Source organism: Pomacea canaliculata, linkage group LG1 (assembly GCF_003073045.1).
Source record: "Pomacea canaliculata isolate SZHN2017 linkage group LG1, ASM307304v1, whole genome shotgun sequence".
Classification (NCBI taxonomy): Eukaryota; Metazoa; Mollusca; class Gastropoda; order Architaenioglossa; family Ampullariidae; genus Pomacea; species Pomacea canaliculata.
Genome location: NC_037590.1, coordinates 40,745,594 through 40,764,796, shown reverse-complemented (window position 1 = coordinate 40,764,796; position 19,203 = coordinate 40,745,594). Strand labels below are relative to the sequence as shown.

Sequence of the window (19,203 nt, the reverse complement as noted above, 5' to 3'; positions counted from 1 at the left end):
CTATGAGTGATATTTCTTTTTAAAAAAAAAAAAAAAAAAAAAAAAAGAAATAAATAAAGGAAGGTGAGTTATGAGGCCGGTCTTGAACGAAGGGACAGAAATTCCAGAAGGCCTGAAGAAGGAGCGTCTGCCGACTGTCTCCCCGTCTGATGTGTGGCACAGAGAGGAGGGCAAGACAAGAACCAAAGAGACCGATTCGGGTGGTATGAGGCGGTAGCACCGTGTGGTGATCTCGTACCCAATGCGAGCTCGGACTGGCAGTCAGTGAAGTTCCAGAAGGGTGCAGCATAGCCTGTTCTTCGCCGTCGGAAGACGAAGCGAGCAGCCTTTTTATGATCCCTCTGAAATTTATTACCCAAAGAAATCGACGAACAATCTGCCTTGAAACAAAATACGTGGCAAGGCACGACAACTCTTTTCTTACTGCATCAGCACTTAACCTTTATGCACTACTGTTTGCACTTTCCTTAGAACGTAGAAACAATTGTTGGAGTCAATTAATCATCCTGAAGCCAGATAAATGTGGTAGGTTTATTTTTTAACCTACAGGATGAATAAAGTCTAGCACAGTAACATCATGAGAAAAAAAATATTGGCACGTTATGCAAATATGCTGTGATACTGGTATTAGTAATGGTGATACTGGCAATGAGGTATCATACAGCACAGTCATCATTTACCTTGAAACTTAATTTCTCTTTTTGCTGTCCCTCCTCCACCTCCCTCCACACGCATACACATAATTTTAGTGTAACATCCTATGAAATGCCTCTGCAACTTGCAGACAGGTAAAAACCAAAATCCAGGAAAGCGTAGTTCACAACATTGCATCGCCACCGCTTCGATGGTGGTTTTTTTTTTTTTTCTTCTTCTTTTCTGCAAAACTGAACACACTGTACGACCAAATGTTTTATGACAAATCTACATCAGGCGCTATCTTTTGCTTGTACAACAGTCCAAAGAATCCCTCTGTATAACTATAAAATCTAAGATACGGCAACATTGATGTTGGGGACTTATAATGCCCGCCTGGCACCCAAACATGCGATCCGATTTAGCGAAGTTTTCTGCCACTAGACTCCCTGGTTCAGATTATGAGTAAATTTACATCCCCGAGATATATGTCTCATCTTCCCTCACCATTCAGACCGCACAATAAGCTCCGTGCAACCCAAACCACCCAAATCTTCAAACTGTCAGAAAATTTTCTTTTCTAATAGTTCACCTTCCTTGTACCGAAAAAGGTAAAAAAATAATTGTAAAATATTGTAAACTTATAGAGCTTATTCTTAAAACGTCCATCTGATTATTTAGTCTTTTTAAAAGAGAACAAAAGCAGCTTCACATTCCTCTCCCAAATAGCTAAGATCTGCAAATGACACTGAATAAGCAACTTAAATGTGCAGCAAAGGTTTACATGTTTACAGTTACAAACACCCCAGCATTTCATAAATAATTATGTCCAAAAGTCAAGTTGATGAGAAATGGTACAATAAGATATATAAAAACAATACTGAAATCGTCTTTTGTATGTACTTCATATTGCGCCTGCACATCACGTCATGGCGTTGGAATATGCGTTCGTCTAATTTCATCACAAAGAAGGCAAACAAAATTTAAAAAATTTTACGTTTTTTAATAAAATATTTTTACAGACCTAATCAATACACATACATTAACAGTTTCGTATTTCGCAGGTTTTTGTTTTTAATAATCTGGCCTTTCTCTATAGCAAAGGAGGAAAAGGGGAAAAAAACAGATTTACCAACGTTGTGTAGCATGAAATGGCAATGTTCCTGTTCTAAATATTGGTGACAGAAAATTAGAGAGAATGAATGCTTCTCAGCCAGACTGACAGCTCTTGTTGTCACTTACTTCCTCAGACCAATACAAAGCTCAAAACATGAATGAACTTCCACAATTCACACACTCGTTTGTTTGAAAAGCATTTATGGCACTACCGAGAGAATTGTTCCTGTGGTCAGCTCTACTCCAGCAGCTGATGCTAACCTACCATAATTCCTCATTGTTGGAACTTGCATGAGAGACTACAGCAACCAAAATGGTGGAGGAGGGAGCTGTAAAAGGGTTTTAAGTGAGAGAGGATGAGAAGATGAGCTGAAACTGCCATGCATCAGTACAAACAGCAGCACAGGCTGCGCTCCATGCACATCATTCTTGCATCCCTTCACCTACATTTGTTCTATGTACCACTTGTATGTTGTCTCAGAACCAAGAGCACCTTCTTTAAATCTCATTCTTCGCAACAACAAATTTCCCCTGAAACGGACTTTCATGCCTACAATATGTTAACTCATGCTAAACAACCTGAGACTGTGCCACAGGCAGGGTATTCACAGGAAACCTGCCCTTGATTTAAAAAAAAATAAAAAAGGCTGATGCAACCTGGTAAAGAACAAGTAACAGTCAAATTGTCATTGCAAAAACAATGGTGACTAGCCACCGTGCTCTTACCTAGATACTTGCTTCTTTCAGACATTCTCCTCTCTTTGTACAATTTGAAAGACAAAAGACTGGAACAAGTTGGGTCAGGCTTAAAAAAAAAAGAAAATAATATTAATAATAACTGAAGATTTTTACTTGCCCACTTCATCTGTGGAACTGAAAGTCTTTAAAGAAGTCTGATTAAAATCCTTCAGGCACCAGCTCCTTGCAGAGGTACATACAAGGTATAGGACTTCCACACTGATGCTGACCTGTTAACAGTGCACTGGGCACCCATGATGACGTTTACCTAGAACCTCAGTTACATGACAAGCTCTTGTCACTTGCTATGACTCTTAAGTCTCTGAGCTACCCAAGCTCCATCACAAACTCTCATCGCTTTCTATGGCTTGCAAGTCAGGGTCCACTTCTTCGGGAGCTAGGGCCTGCAAGGATTGTCTCTCTTCTCCCATCTCCCCACTGGCTTCTGGCACTGGACAGACAACATAAAAGCAAGTACTTTTGACATTTACTAGCAAAAGAAAGTATGTTAATGCCCATGGTGATGTGTGCTTGCATGTGCATGCACGAGTCAAGAGATTCGATGTGTGAATGGTGAAGACATACTCACTTGTCTCTGTAAGCCTGGAAAGAGCATCATCCTCTTCAGTGGCATATCGTTTGTCTATGGCTTCTTTGATCTGATTGTTAACCCCTTTAGGGTCAAGATCCATGGCCCAGGAAAAGTTCATTAATGCCAGATGTGTGTTGCCAAGCTTTTTGTGCACCTACAAGCCATTTGAAAGAAACCATATAAAAGAGTAGAAGACTTGTGTAAACTGCACATATTGTGTATTTGACAAAAAGAAAACAAGAGTGATCTTAAATGAATCAGTAAATTTTTATTGAAAGGGTGGGATAGTAAGTGTGCTAGGTGTGTTAGAGGTATGAGGAAAAGGGTATTATTTTTACTCACTAATCAGTACAGTGTATTCCAAGATCGCACAAATACATAAAGCATGCAAAAAATAAGTCCTTAAATAAAATCAACAATCACATCAACTTTTCCTTGGGTTTGTTCATATATATTATTCCTTGCTCAGGAAGCAACAAATCATCAGGCATCACATCTCAGATTATAAGAACTAAATCAGGAAGTAGTGAACAGAACCCTTGTGCAGATGGATACACGATTCTTCTCTAAGAATTGTTTACTTCAAATAGCAAGAGGTCGCCCTCACCTTGCCCATGAGGAAGTACACAAGGGACTCTGTAGGGATGATTTGTTTTAGTTCTTCCAATTCTTCTAGTGCTTCCTGCAAAATGTACTCAAAATGGCTATTTCAATCTTTTAAAATCATGGGCAAAAAATGTGCATGTGCGCATGTCTGAAAGTCAAGGTTATTTAATCACACGTTTTCATAAGCATTTAGATGCACTGTGTATTTTTCAAATACCTAAAACAAAAAGAAATTTCAGGCAAAAATTTAATAATAATAATAAATGCAAAATTTGTAAAGCGCATACTCACACTCCTAAGGAATACACTCTTAGCACTTAAGAACGAAACATAGACAGCATACAAGGGACAGGAAAACAAACAAATAACATATGAACTATAAAAGAATAAACAGTACTAATGAAGAATAAAATCAAATACAGAAAACATGAAGAGGAAACAAATGACAAGAACAAGAGCTGGTGGCGACATGATATTGCAAAAGGAAGGGTGTGAAAAAGAACTAGCATTATGGGAAAGGTTGTTAGGAATAATGTTTACAGAAGAGGTGAATTTTCAGATTATACTGAAAGACTGATAGAGCTTCAGGCAACACAATTTCCTTACGCACCTACAGAAAGCACTATCAACTATATAGATACACACCACAAAGAACACTTATCTGACTGCCTAAAACGGACAAGAGATTCCATGAACAGTCACTATCAAACTTCAGGTATACAACAAAGGCAACTTCCCTAAAATAAAATGGCCGGTCTTGTGGTGCAACAGTTAGCGCCTTACAGTAAGGGTTGGCTGTCCTGGGTTCAGCTCTCATCTAAGGCACACTGATATTTCTCTGCATGTGGCATCCTTTTACTGGGCTGTCTGCCTTGCTGTGATATAGGCTTAGGTGCTGGCTCAGTGTAAAAAACAAATCACCCCTCCTAAACACCAAATTCTATGTTGTTGATGTAGAACAGTGATGCCCAACCTTTTTCGGCCTGCGGGCCATATCCATTTCGGACAGCCGTGTCACGGGCCACTTCACCGCAAAAATACAAAAAAGAGAAAAAAATAGAGCAGATACCATTTTTTTTATTAGAAACAAGTTGTACTTACCATTAATTATGTAGTAATTAGTGGGATATTTGAAGTTGTTTTCCCGAAACCAACTTCTAAATGTCCGGCCTCATCGTAGAGACACCAAGTCGGAGCACTGAATCGAAATGTTCGTCCATCGAAAAAAAAGATTGGGAAACGCCCCTATGTGGGGATAAATACTTCTTCTTCCCTTTTTTCGTTTTTTTCGCTTTTTTTTTTTTAATTACTAACATGCCGATTTCCTGCACTGTGGGCAGAAGTTTCGCGGGCCGGATATGGCCTGCGGGCCGTAGGTTGGGCATCCCTGATGTAGAAGGACCAGCCATCATAGGCCTATCTATTTGTGAGGTGTTGAACCTCATCATAATCCACAGCAAAGTCAACCTGAAAGATCTCGCAACTGGGAAATTTGAAAGACCTAGCATACCTCAGCATACCTCTGTGTGAAGCCCAATGCAAAGCCATTCATCAACTGTTTTAATAATATTATTAACAGACATGTGATTTATATTGCACATGATCACACTTATGAAAGAGCATGCTCTTAGTGCTTGAGACAAAAAAGAGACACGGACAGCATACAAAGAACAGAACGATAAGAAACAGTTCTGATAGATAATAACAGATATGCTAACTAGAAAAACACTAAAACAGTGGCAAGAGGTAAAGACAGCCACCTAAAAAGTAACATACTTTATGCCTGTCACAGGCCAGAAGAATAGAGGCTTTGTGGAACTTGCAAAGAGGATTTCTAGGCTCCAGGGCTATTGCTTTGCTTAGCGTCACCAGAGCCGTTTCAGTCTTTTTCTGAGCATGCTGAGCCTGCACACAAGTAATCAATGTAATAATACACAACAATTTAGCATATCTCCAATATTTACAAAAAAGGGTGGGTATTATGATTTAAAGGCTTACCATAGCACAATAGTAAACAACTCTAAGATTGCTCATCTACTCTTTGATTAGTATAGTCTCATCAAGTCAATTCTAAAGTCTATACAAGTTCTCTTGCCTTATCAACTGGAGAGGCAGAAGACCAAAGTAATACCACACATTTACTGACTTCTATGAGGCGGTTTATAAATAATACTCAAATATAAAACCAACAAATTTTCATATAATTCAAAGCAAAACACTCACTACACCAACATGGCAGATGAGAGCTGAGCTCTGGGGGTTGATAGACAATGCCCTGCGGAAGTGGACTTCAGCCAAGTTGAACTTTTCCTGCTTGTAGTAAATCATGCCAATGCCATACCTGACAACAGTAGCATCTTGATTTTACTTCCTTCACTGATAAGGTTTAATTGGTCACCTTGTCACTATATAACCAGATTCACGTAACTCAAAATCTTTTTGTTAGTTAATCTGCTTCTCCATCCCACCCAACTTTATCCCACAGCAGGAATACGATCCAAAAAAGGTCCCTTGTCATTATTTATTTTTTAGCTTGAAGCAAATGATGTTCCATCATGCCAACATACATTTATACAATTTACAAGACACATTATAATTTATAGCATGTACACAGCCTACTGATCCAAGACGAATATAGAATCTATGAGTAGTGTGATTTCTATGGATGACTGTCATTGAAATAGAAAGAAGTTCCACAAAATAATGACTGCTTGCTTTAATATCCCTTCCATTGCTCACCATGCATTGTAGTGCCTGGAGTCTACACGCAGGGCATTTCTAAAGCTGGCCAGTGCCTTGTCCAGCTCCTCTATCAGAACATACTCATGTGCAAGAAGTGTATATGCATAGGCATAATCTGGGTCAACCTGCACATCAAAACATGCAAAGTAGGCACGCATACATATGCACACATACACATATACAGAAACAAAGACTTACAAATATGATACAAAGCCTACTTGCAGTAGCACTTAACAGGCAGTTTCACTAGTGTCTGCTTGCCTCACTGTCAACGTAAAAAGTACTGGACTATCCATGCCATCATATGGATACATTATTATTTTACATATCTATATAAAGTAGATGTTATAAAGCACAATGATCCTTATAGATGCACGCACGCATACACAAACATAAAAGAAAACCTCAGTCAGCTGCGTACAGTACTAAGTAGACACACAAGTAATTTTAAGTTGTCAACCTTTCATGAATTTTTTTTTTAAGTAAACACATCCAGGTAGCCCTAACCCTGACCGTATGTCTAATCAAAGGCTTCAAGCTGTTCTCCCCAACAGTTATGCTCTCTATCCCTCCTAAGAAGAGGAAAGTTGTGATGCCTGACCACTAGAGTAGTCATCAAACTTAAGACCTCCATTATGCATACTTGTCTAGCCAGATGGAAGTAGCCATGTCTGACAAATGTACTCCTTAGCTCCCCAACCTGCGTCAAAGCTTTCTTACCTCCCTTGCCTAAATCAAACCCATTCTTCTCTACTAGAAAGTGAAAGTTCAGCCTTTAAGAAAGAGGATGACTAACCTGAATGGCCCGTCTGAAGAATTTTATGGCAACATCATGCTCCTTTTGGGAAGAAAAACAATTTCCTGTAGCACACCAAGTCTGAAACATGGTGCAGTAATCTTATTACAAACAATACAAACTTATTACTCACCCTGAAAAACACAAAAATAAACTCTCATTACACTACCTAAAACTATCTGTATGACCTGCAACAGTAAACTGCAAAAAGTTTTGACAGTTGCAGTCCCTCCATAGATGTGTACATCCAACAAAAGCTCTCTGTAATTGTGTCTATACAATCTACAATAAAATGCCACAACTGCTTGTTTTATTAAACAAATAATTGGTCTACTGCTTCTGTATTACACCCAAAAAATGTTCATCAACATATGAAAATTCTAACCTAGCTTAAGAGCCAAGTGACTTCACTTAAACTCTCAAAATAAATATTTTGACAGACAGGGTTATGGTTAGACGTACCTTATAAATATACTGATGCATATAAATTCAATATTATTTTTAAGGTATGTTACTGTTTCCGAACACAATAAAAGCTATCTAGCCAGCTCGACACTCAAAAGAAAATTTACCCTAGACGATCACCTCCCCTTTTCAAAATAAAGAAAAAATGTCCCAAAATATGTTAACTTTTTATATCTTGAGGCAAGAGCATGTTTTATACATTTTAGAAAATCCACACATCAGCCTATCCAAAAATATGTTTCTCAAGTACTATAAAAATTTGGCATCTAATTTTTAAAAAAAAAGGGGGGGGGGTCTAGTTGTCAGATCACTCTACTGAAAGTAAATCAACCTAAATGAATGAAAATTATCCAGAATAAGTGAAATCATATAAAGTAATTCTAATGACTTTGCTTGCTTCACCATAAAGGAATTTTACTTGAAAAAAGGTCAAAAATCCTATGACTAAATATTTATGCACTTATGCAGAAATTATTCAGTTTTCATTCACAGCAACTACTTCCCATGCAATACTTACAGTTTGCAGAGTATACAAAAGAACTTTTTTTAAAATAATATAAACAAAACCTTCAGATTACCAACAGGGGAACAGAATTTCCTAGCTAGGACTACCACCTTCCACCAACCTGTGGACATGTTTTGTCAAGTGATGCCAGATCATGAGCCAAGGCCGACAGCTCTACCTCACGCTGCAAATGCCAGAGAGCTGTACTGTACACGTCCATTCCCAACAGCTGGTAGGGCTCAAGCCTCCTGACTTCAGAAAACATGCTTGCTGCCTGCACAAGGCACACAATTTGGACAAAACGTAGAGATGATGTGTTAAAGCACAAAACTTGATAAAGCCTTGCACAAGCAGGCTTTTGTAGAAGACATCAGCTCCTAGGATCATGAAATAGAACTAGCAGTGTCGTTGTGCATGTCTACCATGAAAGAGAAGTTTCTAAAACTAATGTACTTAAACTGTTGTTTTTGGATGGGAAAATTGCTTGGGCCTAAAGATTTCACTCTATGGGACTGAGGAAGGGGTAGGAATGTGGAGGGCAATATGGGGAGTGGAGGATGAAAGGGGGCAATGAGGGGGAGGGGGCTGGAAGGTGTAGGAGGAAGTTCACTGCTTTTGTGAGGCTGCAGGTGTAGTTTTGTTGATAGCCCTCTTTTCTTATTGCTATCTCTTGCTCTTTATTTATTTTTTCCTTTTAATATTATTTTTGTCTTTATAAATCTGGCATTTGTATGGTATGTCACCATCTTTACAGTTTGTGTATCATTTTTTCCTTTATAAAGGGTTTACATTTTTATTTCGCTGTTATCCTGCCTACCTTATGTTTTGTTATAGTTCTAGCCTTGTATGCAGAAAGCCCCAGTTGGACTATCATCACAATAGCGTGTGAAAATTCAGATGCAGAGGTCCCTGATAGTCGGTTATTGTATGATAAAGCACTGCAATAGGAACCTTTGCATCAGAATTTTCACGCGCTGTCGTGATGATAGTCCAATCAAGATTTCCTGCAAACGAGGCCTGGTTATGGATGCATGAACCACATATCCTATATTTTATTTCAAAGATATTTTACATTATATGGTTATTCTAGGCTAGCAGTCATTTTCACTAATGGTCAAAGATTGTTTTGGTTTTTATTGCTTTTCAGGGGATGCTATCAAGTTTGTATTCTTTGCCTGTTTATATGAATCTAGAAATTGGGTAGTTTACCACCACTGTTACCACCAATGACAGTATAGCATGCCATAGCTCTCTGGGTGGGTCAAGGCAGCTATTAATGTTTAATGCCAGTTTGTATTTGTCTCAGTTCTTCTCGCTCTTGTTTATGTGCTTCTGAATATGACCTCCCACCCCACCCCCAATGAAGACAAATGTAATTAAGGGAAAAAAAGACAGAAAATTCAGAGCTTCAAGGCCTGATGACCTTACTATCAAGATTCCTGGCTTCAGAAATACTTTATTAGAAAATAAAATACTAATAATAAAATTTAAATGATAAATGACACATGAAAAAAATCTACAAAACAGACTATTTTTCTTGGCTGCTGCTTCTCACCTTTTGAAAATCACCCTGTTCAAAATAAGCACGCCCTATCTGAGTAAGAACCCAGGCAGTGTTGTACTGGTGTTCAGGTAATTCCCCAAACAGCTGCACAGCTCGCCGGCAGTCATACTGAGCCAGAGCCCCATAGGCCTTCCCAATAACCAACAGCAATTTCAAGAGCCCACCTGTGCATACAAATGCCTCTGTAAGCTCTGCATCTATGTATGTGATTGGAAGAATTAAGACACACATGAAGATTTATAAAAGGTACAAATAAAATACACACTGAAACCACTCACACTGCAACAACTTTATGATACTCTTTAAAAATACCTTTTAGGCAGACTCTTAGCCAACATTAATAAATGTAGATGTTTCTTTATCCCTTGTGATGACACAGGACATAACTTGTTACTTCTGATTGCAGAATATATGCACCACATATATGTCTCTTAAACAAAAGTTCCCTGATATCTTACAACCATCAAAATCATAAGCTTGTGCATATCTGCCCATCTGTTTTTCCTTTCCTGGCTTTTTCTCCCACTACTATTGTTTTTTTCATGATCTGTTTGGTCTCTGAGAATAAGGCAGTATTGTTTCCTAGAAATAATAAAAGACTTGATTAACAACTCTGCAAACTTTCCCTACAATGACGAAACCTTTGATGGTTGCTGCATAAAACACTTTAAGATATCATGCACAGACGTGATGATCATAGTGGCTCAAACAGAAGGAACATCTTACATATAAGTATGGAACTGCTATCAGATGATTCAGAGAACACCATATAAGAGACCCTAAAGATCTATTCAAACCTAAAGCTAGCCTTGTTATGCCAATTCTCAAGGGAGAGTATTCAAGAATTATCTGATAGTTTTTCCCCTTTACATTGTTGTTTGAGCTATTGGAGCATATACACTGTTATCATTGTAGAGTGTTTAGGTTTCACGCAGATAAATGAAACACAGGGACTGAGTTAATAACTGTTCTCTTTAGATAATAGTGAGACTCTCATATGCATCCTCACCTATTTTTGTCTGGCTTCATCTGAATTTTTTTAATTTGTCTATCACCCTCTTTCATGTAAATGTTCAAGTGACTTACAAAACTCTCAGTTTTCTGAAAAGCATGTAATAGTGTGTCAACCACACTAAAGGCATCTGCATATAGATTGCTCAGAAAAACTACTACAAAGATTGAGTTCATTATAAGAATCAAATTTAATAAATGTAGAACATGATAAGTAGTGATGAAATTTCAACTTTCAAGTATTTGGTGTATTACATCTTAAACAATTAAACCTCCAACCTAACTTTTCATGTTTTCACTCTCCTGATGCCTAACTGCTTGTTTGCAGACTTCCTTCACAAATTTTTATTGCATGATTTGGAACCCTCTTGGTAATATATTTCTAGGCAAAAGAAAAATTGTAAACCAAGAGCTCCAAAGCACTCTCACCTAGAGACTGTTGCTGCATGAGAAAGATGTGGGCAGCAGTGGGCTGTTCTATGTTAGGTGCCATCTTGGTGCCAGCTCCAGCCTCACTTTTGTTGATCTCATTCAGCTCTTGCTGGGACTTGCTGGTGCGTGACTTGCTCTTTCGCCCTACACCCTTGGGACTTGTGAAGCGTGTCTTCCCTTGGCTCTTGTTGTTTTCCTGTTTGACAGCACTTTGATCCAATTTACTGAATCTTAACAGAGTACCAGCTTCAATGCCTTAACTCTGGCCTAATTAATATATGCTATGACTGGATAATATTACTGTAACATCATTAGGTACCTCACCTCCTAAAATTGCTCACTAAACATATCTTTCGCCAAAAATCTCAGCCCATGCATGGTAATCAGTTTAAAATTGACCAAAAAAAAAAGTTTTCCCATTTTATTATTAATGAAACTTTTAAGTATTTTAAAATACATACTACCTTCAGTAAAAAATTAAGATTATGGGGAAAATGTGTACCATGTTCAAGCCATTTTCTAAACTGTCTTTGCGAAAAAAAATAAAAGCATCTTAAGATAACCATTTCAACAGAAAGATTACCCAAAAGTAAGTAAACTTACTAAATGAGTTGACACAGCATCACAATCCTGTAACTTACCTTTACAGAACTAGAGTTTCCAAACAGACGTGAACTTCGCCTTACACTTGGTGGATTTCTGAAAATATGTATCACTGGTGAAATATATGCTAGAAAGGAAATCCGTCGTTCATACTTCAAGCCATTCAGATACTTTCTAAACACTCACTAATTATGCATTACTAAGAAATACTGTTATTCTCTGTTTGTCCTGTCATATGCATTCCCCAAAGCTAATGCAGTAAAAAAAAAAAAATTGATGTTGAATAAGTATTTCTAAAACACTGTGCTTTTTTGAGGCTTAAAATCATATGACTTCCCCTTGCTATGTCACAGCCCCAAGTGGATATCACTACTGGAGACAGCAAGGGACATGTGGGCAGCATGGCAACAGACAGCAAGACTAACCACTAGACAGAACAAACCTAACCAGCAAAAGACTTCAAAAAGCTTAAATTTAATACCCCACTTGTGTAATTTGCTTCTTCAAAATTTTAGGCATTTATTTATTTTAGGCATATTTGTTTATGGAAATGTTTGCTGGAAATGGCTTATTACAGCACATATTGTTTACAATAAATATAACTCTTATTTTCTACATTTGTGTTTTTATTCATTGGCCTCTTTTATTTTTGTTGAGCGCAAAAGGTACATACCCTGCTTGTTGATTACTAACATCTCGTGTATTGGAATTTCCTGACAGGCTGAATACTGGGGGTTTTGTAGCCTGTTTTCTGCGTGTCACAGCCTGTATGCAAATGTAAGCAAAATAAATCTGTCAGCAAATTACTTGCATGTGGTCAGAATTAGTGTCAGATTTTTTTTTTTTAAAATCTTTTCAAACATGCCAGAGGTGTATTATCTCTCTTATGAGAAGACAATGTATAAATAAAAAGGAATACATAGCAAAAGGATACACGTGTTTCTGAATCTGTACGAGAATATGTAAAACTACACATATTTAAGCACATATGTTTTTAAAGATCAGTCTAGTGTTTTTAATCAAGTTTTTTTACTGGTTTAACAAAACAATGTGCTTACCTTTTTACCGGGAGCTTTGGTGTCAAGGACAAGATCTTCAGGTAGTATAGGGGTAGGGTTTGGACTGATGAAAGGCAAGGGTGGAGAACTGGTCTCAACAGTACCAGGATTTTCTACATTCAGTACACCAAAACTGGGAAAAACCACAAGAAACATATATATGCTTATAAACATTATATGTAAACACATAGCCTTTCCAAAAGACTTCCACATTCTTCACCTATTCTTACTAACTCCTAATATCCCAGATGCTCTCAACAGTACCATGTCACCCTTCTGCCAATTAACTGTATTTACCTGTTCTCATGCCCAGTTAAATGTATCTGGTTTTTTTTTCTAATGTCCAGTTAACTGGATCTACCTGTTCTCATGACCCATTGACTACGGGTTCCAATGTCCATGACCTTCAGTCCTCTTTTATTCCATGAATGCCTAAATTATTTGGAAAGCAGTTATCATGAAGTTCAACGTACCTTGGAGATGACCAGACAAAGACTCGTACAGGTCTTTCCATAACACTCTCTGGTCTGAAAAGTCAAATTCATTCAAAAGAGATTGTCAAGCACTTAAAATTTTTTTTAACCTTGTATAAATGCTTTAAGTGAACTATGATTACAGTTGTTAAGTATTTTTCATGCAGCATCACATGAAAATTTCAAAATGCTAATATTCATAAAGCTATGCAATACTTTCCTCTTGTTGCTTCGCAGACTGTTGCCCTAAGACATTTAACCACTCTAGTAAATTCATGCTATTTTTTTAAGATACCTCTAAAACAAGCTCTTTTATAAATCATTGCATAAAATAATGTTATCTGAAGCTACCATAAAATTTTTAATAAATGTGTCAACACCCAGAACTATTAATAATATATAAAGCATAAACATAGCTTGCAGCTTCACAATCACAAAAAGAAATGATCGCAAACTAACTTTGTACGCCGGCTGCGCAAAGGAGCTCGCATCAGGTCATCTGCCTGCCCAGACTGCATGTGATTCTCTGGTGTATGATCAGAGCAGATGCCAAGTGGTGTGGTCTGCTGATAACACAAAAACTTTTTTACTTACTTGAATACTTAGAGCAGAAATGGTTTTATGTCACAAATTAGATTTGCACTAATTTAGAGAAGCTTCTGATCTGATCACAAAGGATTTTTTCCAGGAGGGAGGGAGGGAGGAAAGGGGGAGGTTCCTAAAACCAAAATTTGTACATGTTGTTTTCATAGAGAACTTCTTTCCAAATGACTGACAGACAAGTCATCCAAAGATTTTAACTGCAGCAAACACAAGGACACAAGTTCAACATTTTGTGACTCTACCTCCTACTTATGCTACTGAACTCTTTTAGATATTTATTTTGTTTCTCACAGATTTTGGACTGGTGTCTAAGGCAGTTGTGATGGTGAGTGGAGCAGGAACAGAAATGAAAGCAGCATTTTCTCCTGGGGATGGTGTCACAACCTGGGGCTGACCTAGAGCCTGTGGCTGGCTCTGGGGTGAAGGATGGGTTGGGAGTGTAGGCGCAGCAAGCCCCGTTGGGACATTCAAAGATGGTATATTAAATACTTGGTTAGGGTCCACCTTCATGCCTGCCACAAAACAGATACAGTTCTAACAAAAAACAAACAGCTTAAGCACTAGAATTTTATGAAGAACTGAATATCTGCTCTTAACCACAAAAAGTATAGTTTATTAAAAGTGATTTTTTTTTTAAGGCAGCAATAACTGGAAAACAATTAACAACAAAGTATGCAGTAAACATACACAATCAGTCTCAAAACTGGTAATCACTTACCAAGCTGACACAAAGCTTCATACGACTTCCATAAAAGTGGGTTGAGCTTAAGACTCTTCTTATAACACTCAGAAGCTTTCTGGACTCTATCTGTCTTACTGTAACAATGTCAATGTCAAAGGACACATGAACGCATACATATGTGCATACACATGCAATTATTAAATATTTACATACGCAGAAAGACAAGTGTATTTCCAGTGCCTAATGCAATGATACTGTCTAATTTATGGTATATATATATACACACATCCATATTACCACTTCTATACTGTTCTATAATACTATCTAATTTATTACACACACACATATATATATACAACATAACCAGTTCTACACTATTCTATAATTGTTTATTAAAAATAGTAAATACACACCAATTTGCTTTATTTTAGAGGAATTTGTGAAAGTTCAATATGTATATATAAGCTTTCTCTTTGCATTAGCACAAAAGCATGTTGATAAGAAAAATCCAACACTTCTGTCTGTTATAATTTCAACATTTAATTTAATTTCTAAAGTTAAAGCTTCAAAATACATCATGAACATAATTTTTTAGAATCAATTATTTATCTTCTTTTTCTCAGGGTGGAAGGCACTAACTTGAAGATTTTGCCAGCTTTTTGTAAGATAAATGCAGCCCACGAACAGCTGCAGTATTTAAATAACAGCCTCACAAACACTGCTGCCCTGACAGGAAACATAAGTCACATTTCTACTACCTATAGAGATTACCCAAGAATAAGAAGATATGGAAAGATATGAATCACATTTATCTTACCTATATAGCTGGCCAAGGACTGAGAAGACATGGCAAGACATGGCACCAAATTCGGCCTCAATCTCTTCAAACGTCTTTGTTTTGGTCAAAACATTGCCTGCAAGCATTCGCTCTGCTTCTGCATACCTGCCACATGAATGAAATTTATAACATCAAAGCATAGCATGTTTTAACAGTTACCTTTTTTAACCAGAAACAATTCTCAGTCAAAGTTACCAAAGTTAAATGCATTGCTGCACACACACGCATGCATGCACACATATACACTTGCATTTAGTTAAATCTGACTGTCATCATTTCAAGCAAACAAAACCTCTCCTACTTCTTGGTCTCTAAGCAGCATTTGGCCATAAGAAATTTGCACTGTGGTGTGGGACAGCTTCGTTTTTGTAGCAGCATGTAGGCTTGTGTTGGATGACCCCCTCTGTAATAGCAAGTTGCCAGGAGATGGAGGGCTTCATTACTGGCCACTGTAACACATTTTAAAGATGAAGAGTAAAATGTTTTAGCATTTCATAACAGTATAGATTTTTAGTTACAAACAAGATCCTGCACATAACAAAAGTCTCCTTAAGACAAACCTGAAAAGCCAATACCACATCCCTGGCATGGTGTGTCAATATAAAGAAGAGTAGAGCACTATTTCCTAAAATCAGTATTTTCTAATACCACCACACAATACATGATTCATATGATTAACATATAAACAAGTCTTTTTTGCGTTTGTCTGTCCACAACAGAGATAAACAATATCCTTCACTGGGAGTTCCCATGAATGATAATAGTGTAACTGCAACAAAATACTGTCACACCTCACACACACACACAGTTCCACATTCTTGATTACCAATCCAAAACATTTGTCACAGTTATGGGTATAACTTTAGGGGTCATTAGTCAGTCTTCCATCCAGGACAATTGTCAAAATGTTTGTCAGAGCACAACTAGTCTCATCTCCATTAGAGGTATAACATTTGGTCACCTGTCAGTCTTATTTTTGAGATGACATCACATTAGGTAAGGTGGACTCTTTCGGCAAAAAAAAAAAAACCTCTTCTCGGCAAACAACTTTATTCCCATCTGTAGCATCATGATAGCATCTGACAATGGTGATATAGCAAATGAGAGGGGTCAGTGATAATGCTGACAACTTTCAACCGAAAGCCCTGGTGTATAGGTAGGTCACTTAACAGTCTTTGTGAACAGCCAATGATCTTGCTGTCTAGAGGCCACAATACAAGTATGGATCCCTCAAAAGTTTACAAGAAGTTCTTCTTTTTGTAATACTGAAATTTTCTTACTTTCAAAGATTTTAAAACCAAGCAATGCAACTAGCGTTAAGCTGTTTTCAGAACAACACATTGATTTAAGCTTCACTGAGATCAGAAACATGATCTAAAGTCACGAATTTCTCTGGTTCTTTACCTATGTGCATTTGTTTATATCTGTGAGACAGAGTTTTAACTGACTTCAATGCAAAATGACAGATGCTACCATATCAACAAGAAAAACTATACACACCTTCAGCATACAATCTTTCAGCAAGAAATATTGCATCGCCATATGCGTAATGATGTAGAGCATCCCATATGGCAGCCTAAAATATAAAGGCAAATTTTAAAACTGAAATAAAACAAGCTACAAATTATAAAACAACAGGAAATAAAGATAACTGCACCAGTTAGCAGCATTTCAGGACTAGCTCTAGCCAATTCAGCAACATATAATACCTGCAATATTACCATCTGAAGTGCTGCTACATTAAGGCGCAAATGTTAGACATTTTTCAATCTGTTTTCATTTTTTTCCAAATTAGTCGGGGAAAAAATCTGACAAACCATAGTTAACAACTGATGGTATAGTAATATGTTAATAAAATACTTATATTGGTAGAGTTAACAAGGCAGAAGTTAATTTACTGGTCTGCACAGCTGTTATACCCAGCCTGTATGCCACTGATTATGCAGCACCATAACTTATGCTACACCAGTTCCCCACTGATTGTGCCATTTCTTGAGTTTGAAACCTACAAGTTGTGTGTTAGTATATTCACTCTCAGAGGCAAATATTTCAACAAATTAATACACATAATAGATATTGAGAATACTTTAATGAACTACAAAGAAAAGATAGCAAAATGGCTATTAACTTATTCAATAAATGAATTCACATTCACAGCCTCTTATTCCATATTATAACATAACAACCGCTTTGTTTCTGTTGGTCACTTGTTGACTTCAAATATTGATGTCAGCAGTCATTAGATAATTAGATGAAAATATATTGCTTGCATAAGAGCGGTCGCATTTAGATGTATTACACCATAAAATACAGTTTTTAAAAACCTTTTCTTCTCAACACCGAATAAACGAAGTTGTGAAGGGTGAAGTTTTCATCGTGATACGAAATGCAATCGTTTTGAAACTGAGAATTTGTTTTTCCGTATAAGTCTACGTACCCACCGTGTGGATAAAATACATAAGTTAGAGATTCTACCTATGTGAGTGTGACACAAAACAGTTTACCTGAACTGGTTCTTGAACTAGCATCTTGGCGAGAAATAAATCATTGATATAACCAAACACATCAGCGAATACGAGACTCCACGGCTGCCATGTCTGTTAACCTCGTTTTCAAATTTCGATTTGTCACATGGCTAGGAACCAGTTAACGTGCAGAGATCTCCACGCAGGCGTCTGCGATCATCTTCGTACATAAATGGCTATTTCGTAATTTAATGCCATTTTATCGTTCAAGATTTCGATTAGTATATTATAGAATATGCGTTATACTTGTTCTCAAAGTCTTTCTTCTTGATTTGCTCTTTTCCAATCAGGTCGTCTTTACTTTCAGTTCATGTCTGGCGAAGATTGACTCGATTTCGTAACAGGACTTACAATTTATTTGGGTTTTTATTTTATTTTGAAGATCGCAGTGTATCATTCGGGTAAAGATGATGTACAGGTTAATGTAGCTTTGTGTCATATGTCCCTAGTAAATAATTTTTTTTATAATAAACAGTAGCCGTGCTTTAAATTGTTTGACAATTCTTGTAGCGACTCGAGGATCCTTTGAATAGCAGCTACTCGACGAGGACGATCGAGAGAGTGAATTAGTTTTGACTCATGACTTATTTTCAGCCTGCATGAACTTGTAAACCTGTCTTTCGCGCGTTCTATGATGCAAGTTCAGTCATGACTAAGTATATATGTGTGTGTTAATGCGGCTGAAGTTTCACGAGTGAATTATATATATATTTGTTGTTGTTTTTTTTTTAAATGACAAGCCCGCAGACGCGCTGTACGTGCGTGTGAAAGTACTTTCATGATTGTAATTAAATACTTGCATCGTTTTGTCTGATTTCCAAAATGAACTGAACGCCACATGACATCTCAATGGTCGAATCATCGATTCATATCTATAACAAAACCTTTGATCGCTTCCAGAGGCCTATAACGTATAATCATCCATTACAACGAAAAACAATTAATACGTATCACTCGATCGATCGTTACTATAGCTATTACTCGATCTATAATCAACAAAAAATTCTTGTGAAATAAGACATTTGCCCCCATATCTTGGTGACAATAAACTATTTTTCATTCTCATTTTATTTTAGTGCTTTTGTTTAGTATTGTACGTATAGTGTTCGATTAGCTTTTTATGTTACAAAAAACTTTATCTTTGCTTAATAGCTAGACGTGTGGTTGGAAATTCGATCCCCCTGTCCACTCATAGCAGTGCAGGAAGAATAATGTATATAC

General features: G+C 37.2%; 1 protein-coding gene across 2 annotated transcripts; it reads right to left on the bottom strand.

The window, feature by feature from the left end:
- Nucleotides 1-866: 866 nt before the first annotated feature.
- LOC112565621 (cell division cycle protein 27 homolog) lies at nucleotides 867-18,259 on the bottom strand. Of its 2 annotated transcripts, none has more exons than XM_025241182.1 (21): nucleotides 17,962-18,257; nucleotides 16,958-17,033; nucleotides 15,759-15,906; nucleotides 15,437-15,562; nucleotides 14,656-14,753; nucleotides 14,229-14,449; nucleotides 13,794-13,900; nucleotides 13,335-13,388; nucleotides 12,862-12,994; nucleotides 12,477-12,568; nucleotides 11,842-11,899; nucleotides 11,198-11,396; nucleotides 9,749-9,921; nucleotides 8,315-8,467; nucleotides 7,224-7,304; nucleotides 6,425-6,552; nucleotides 5,909-6,026; nucleotides 5,462-5,590; nucleotides 3,687-3,761; nucleotides 3,077-3,233; nucleotides 867-2,938 (listed from the first exon to the last, which is right to left on the bottom strand). In XM_025241182.1, the coding sequence occupies exons 1-21, from the start codon at nucleotides 17,983-17,985 to the stop codon at nucleotides 2,829-2,831; spliced, it is 2,460 nt and encodes an 819-aa protein (XP_025096967.1). In that variant the 5' UTR covers nucleotides 17,986-18,257; the 3' UTR covers nucleotides 867-2,828. The 2 variants fall into 2 exon arrangements, with proteins under 2 accessions (XP_025096967.1, XP_025096976.1); XM_025241191.1 differs by having other exon boundaries at nucleotides 2,798-2,938; nucleotides 13,794-13,897; nucleotides 17,962-18,259.
- Between the last annotated feature and the right edge of the window lie 944 nt (nucleotides 18,260-19,203).

Excerpts from the sequence above, each read along its gene's own strand:
- LOC112565621 (XM_025241182.1), bottom strand. The coding sequence starts at position 17,985 with ATGCTAGTTCAAGAACCAGTTCAG. Across the intron at positions 14,754-15,436 it reads GTCCTTGGCCAGCTATATAG|TAAGACAGATAGAGTCCAGA; the intron begins GTAAGATAAATG and ends ACATTGTTACAG. Across the intron at positions 6,553-7,223 it reads TCTTCAGACGGGCCATTCAG|GTTGACCCAGATTATGCCTA; the intron begins GTTAGTCATCCT and ends TTTGATGTGCAG.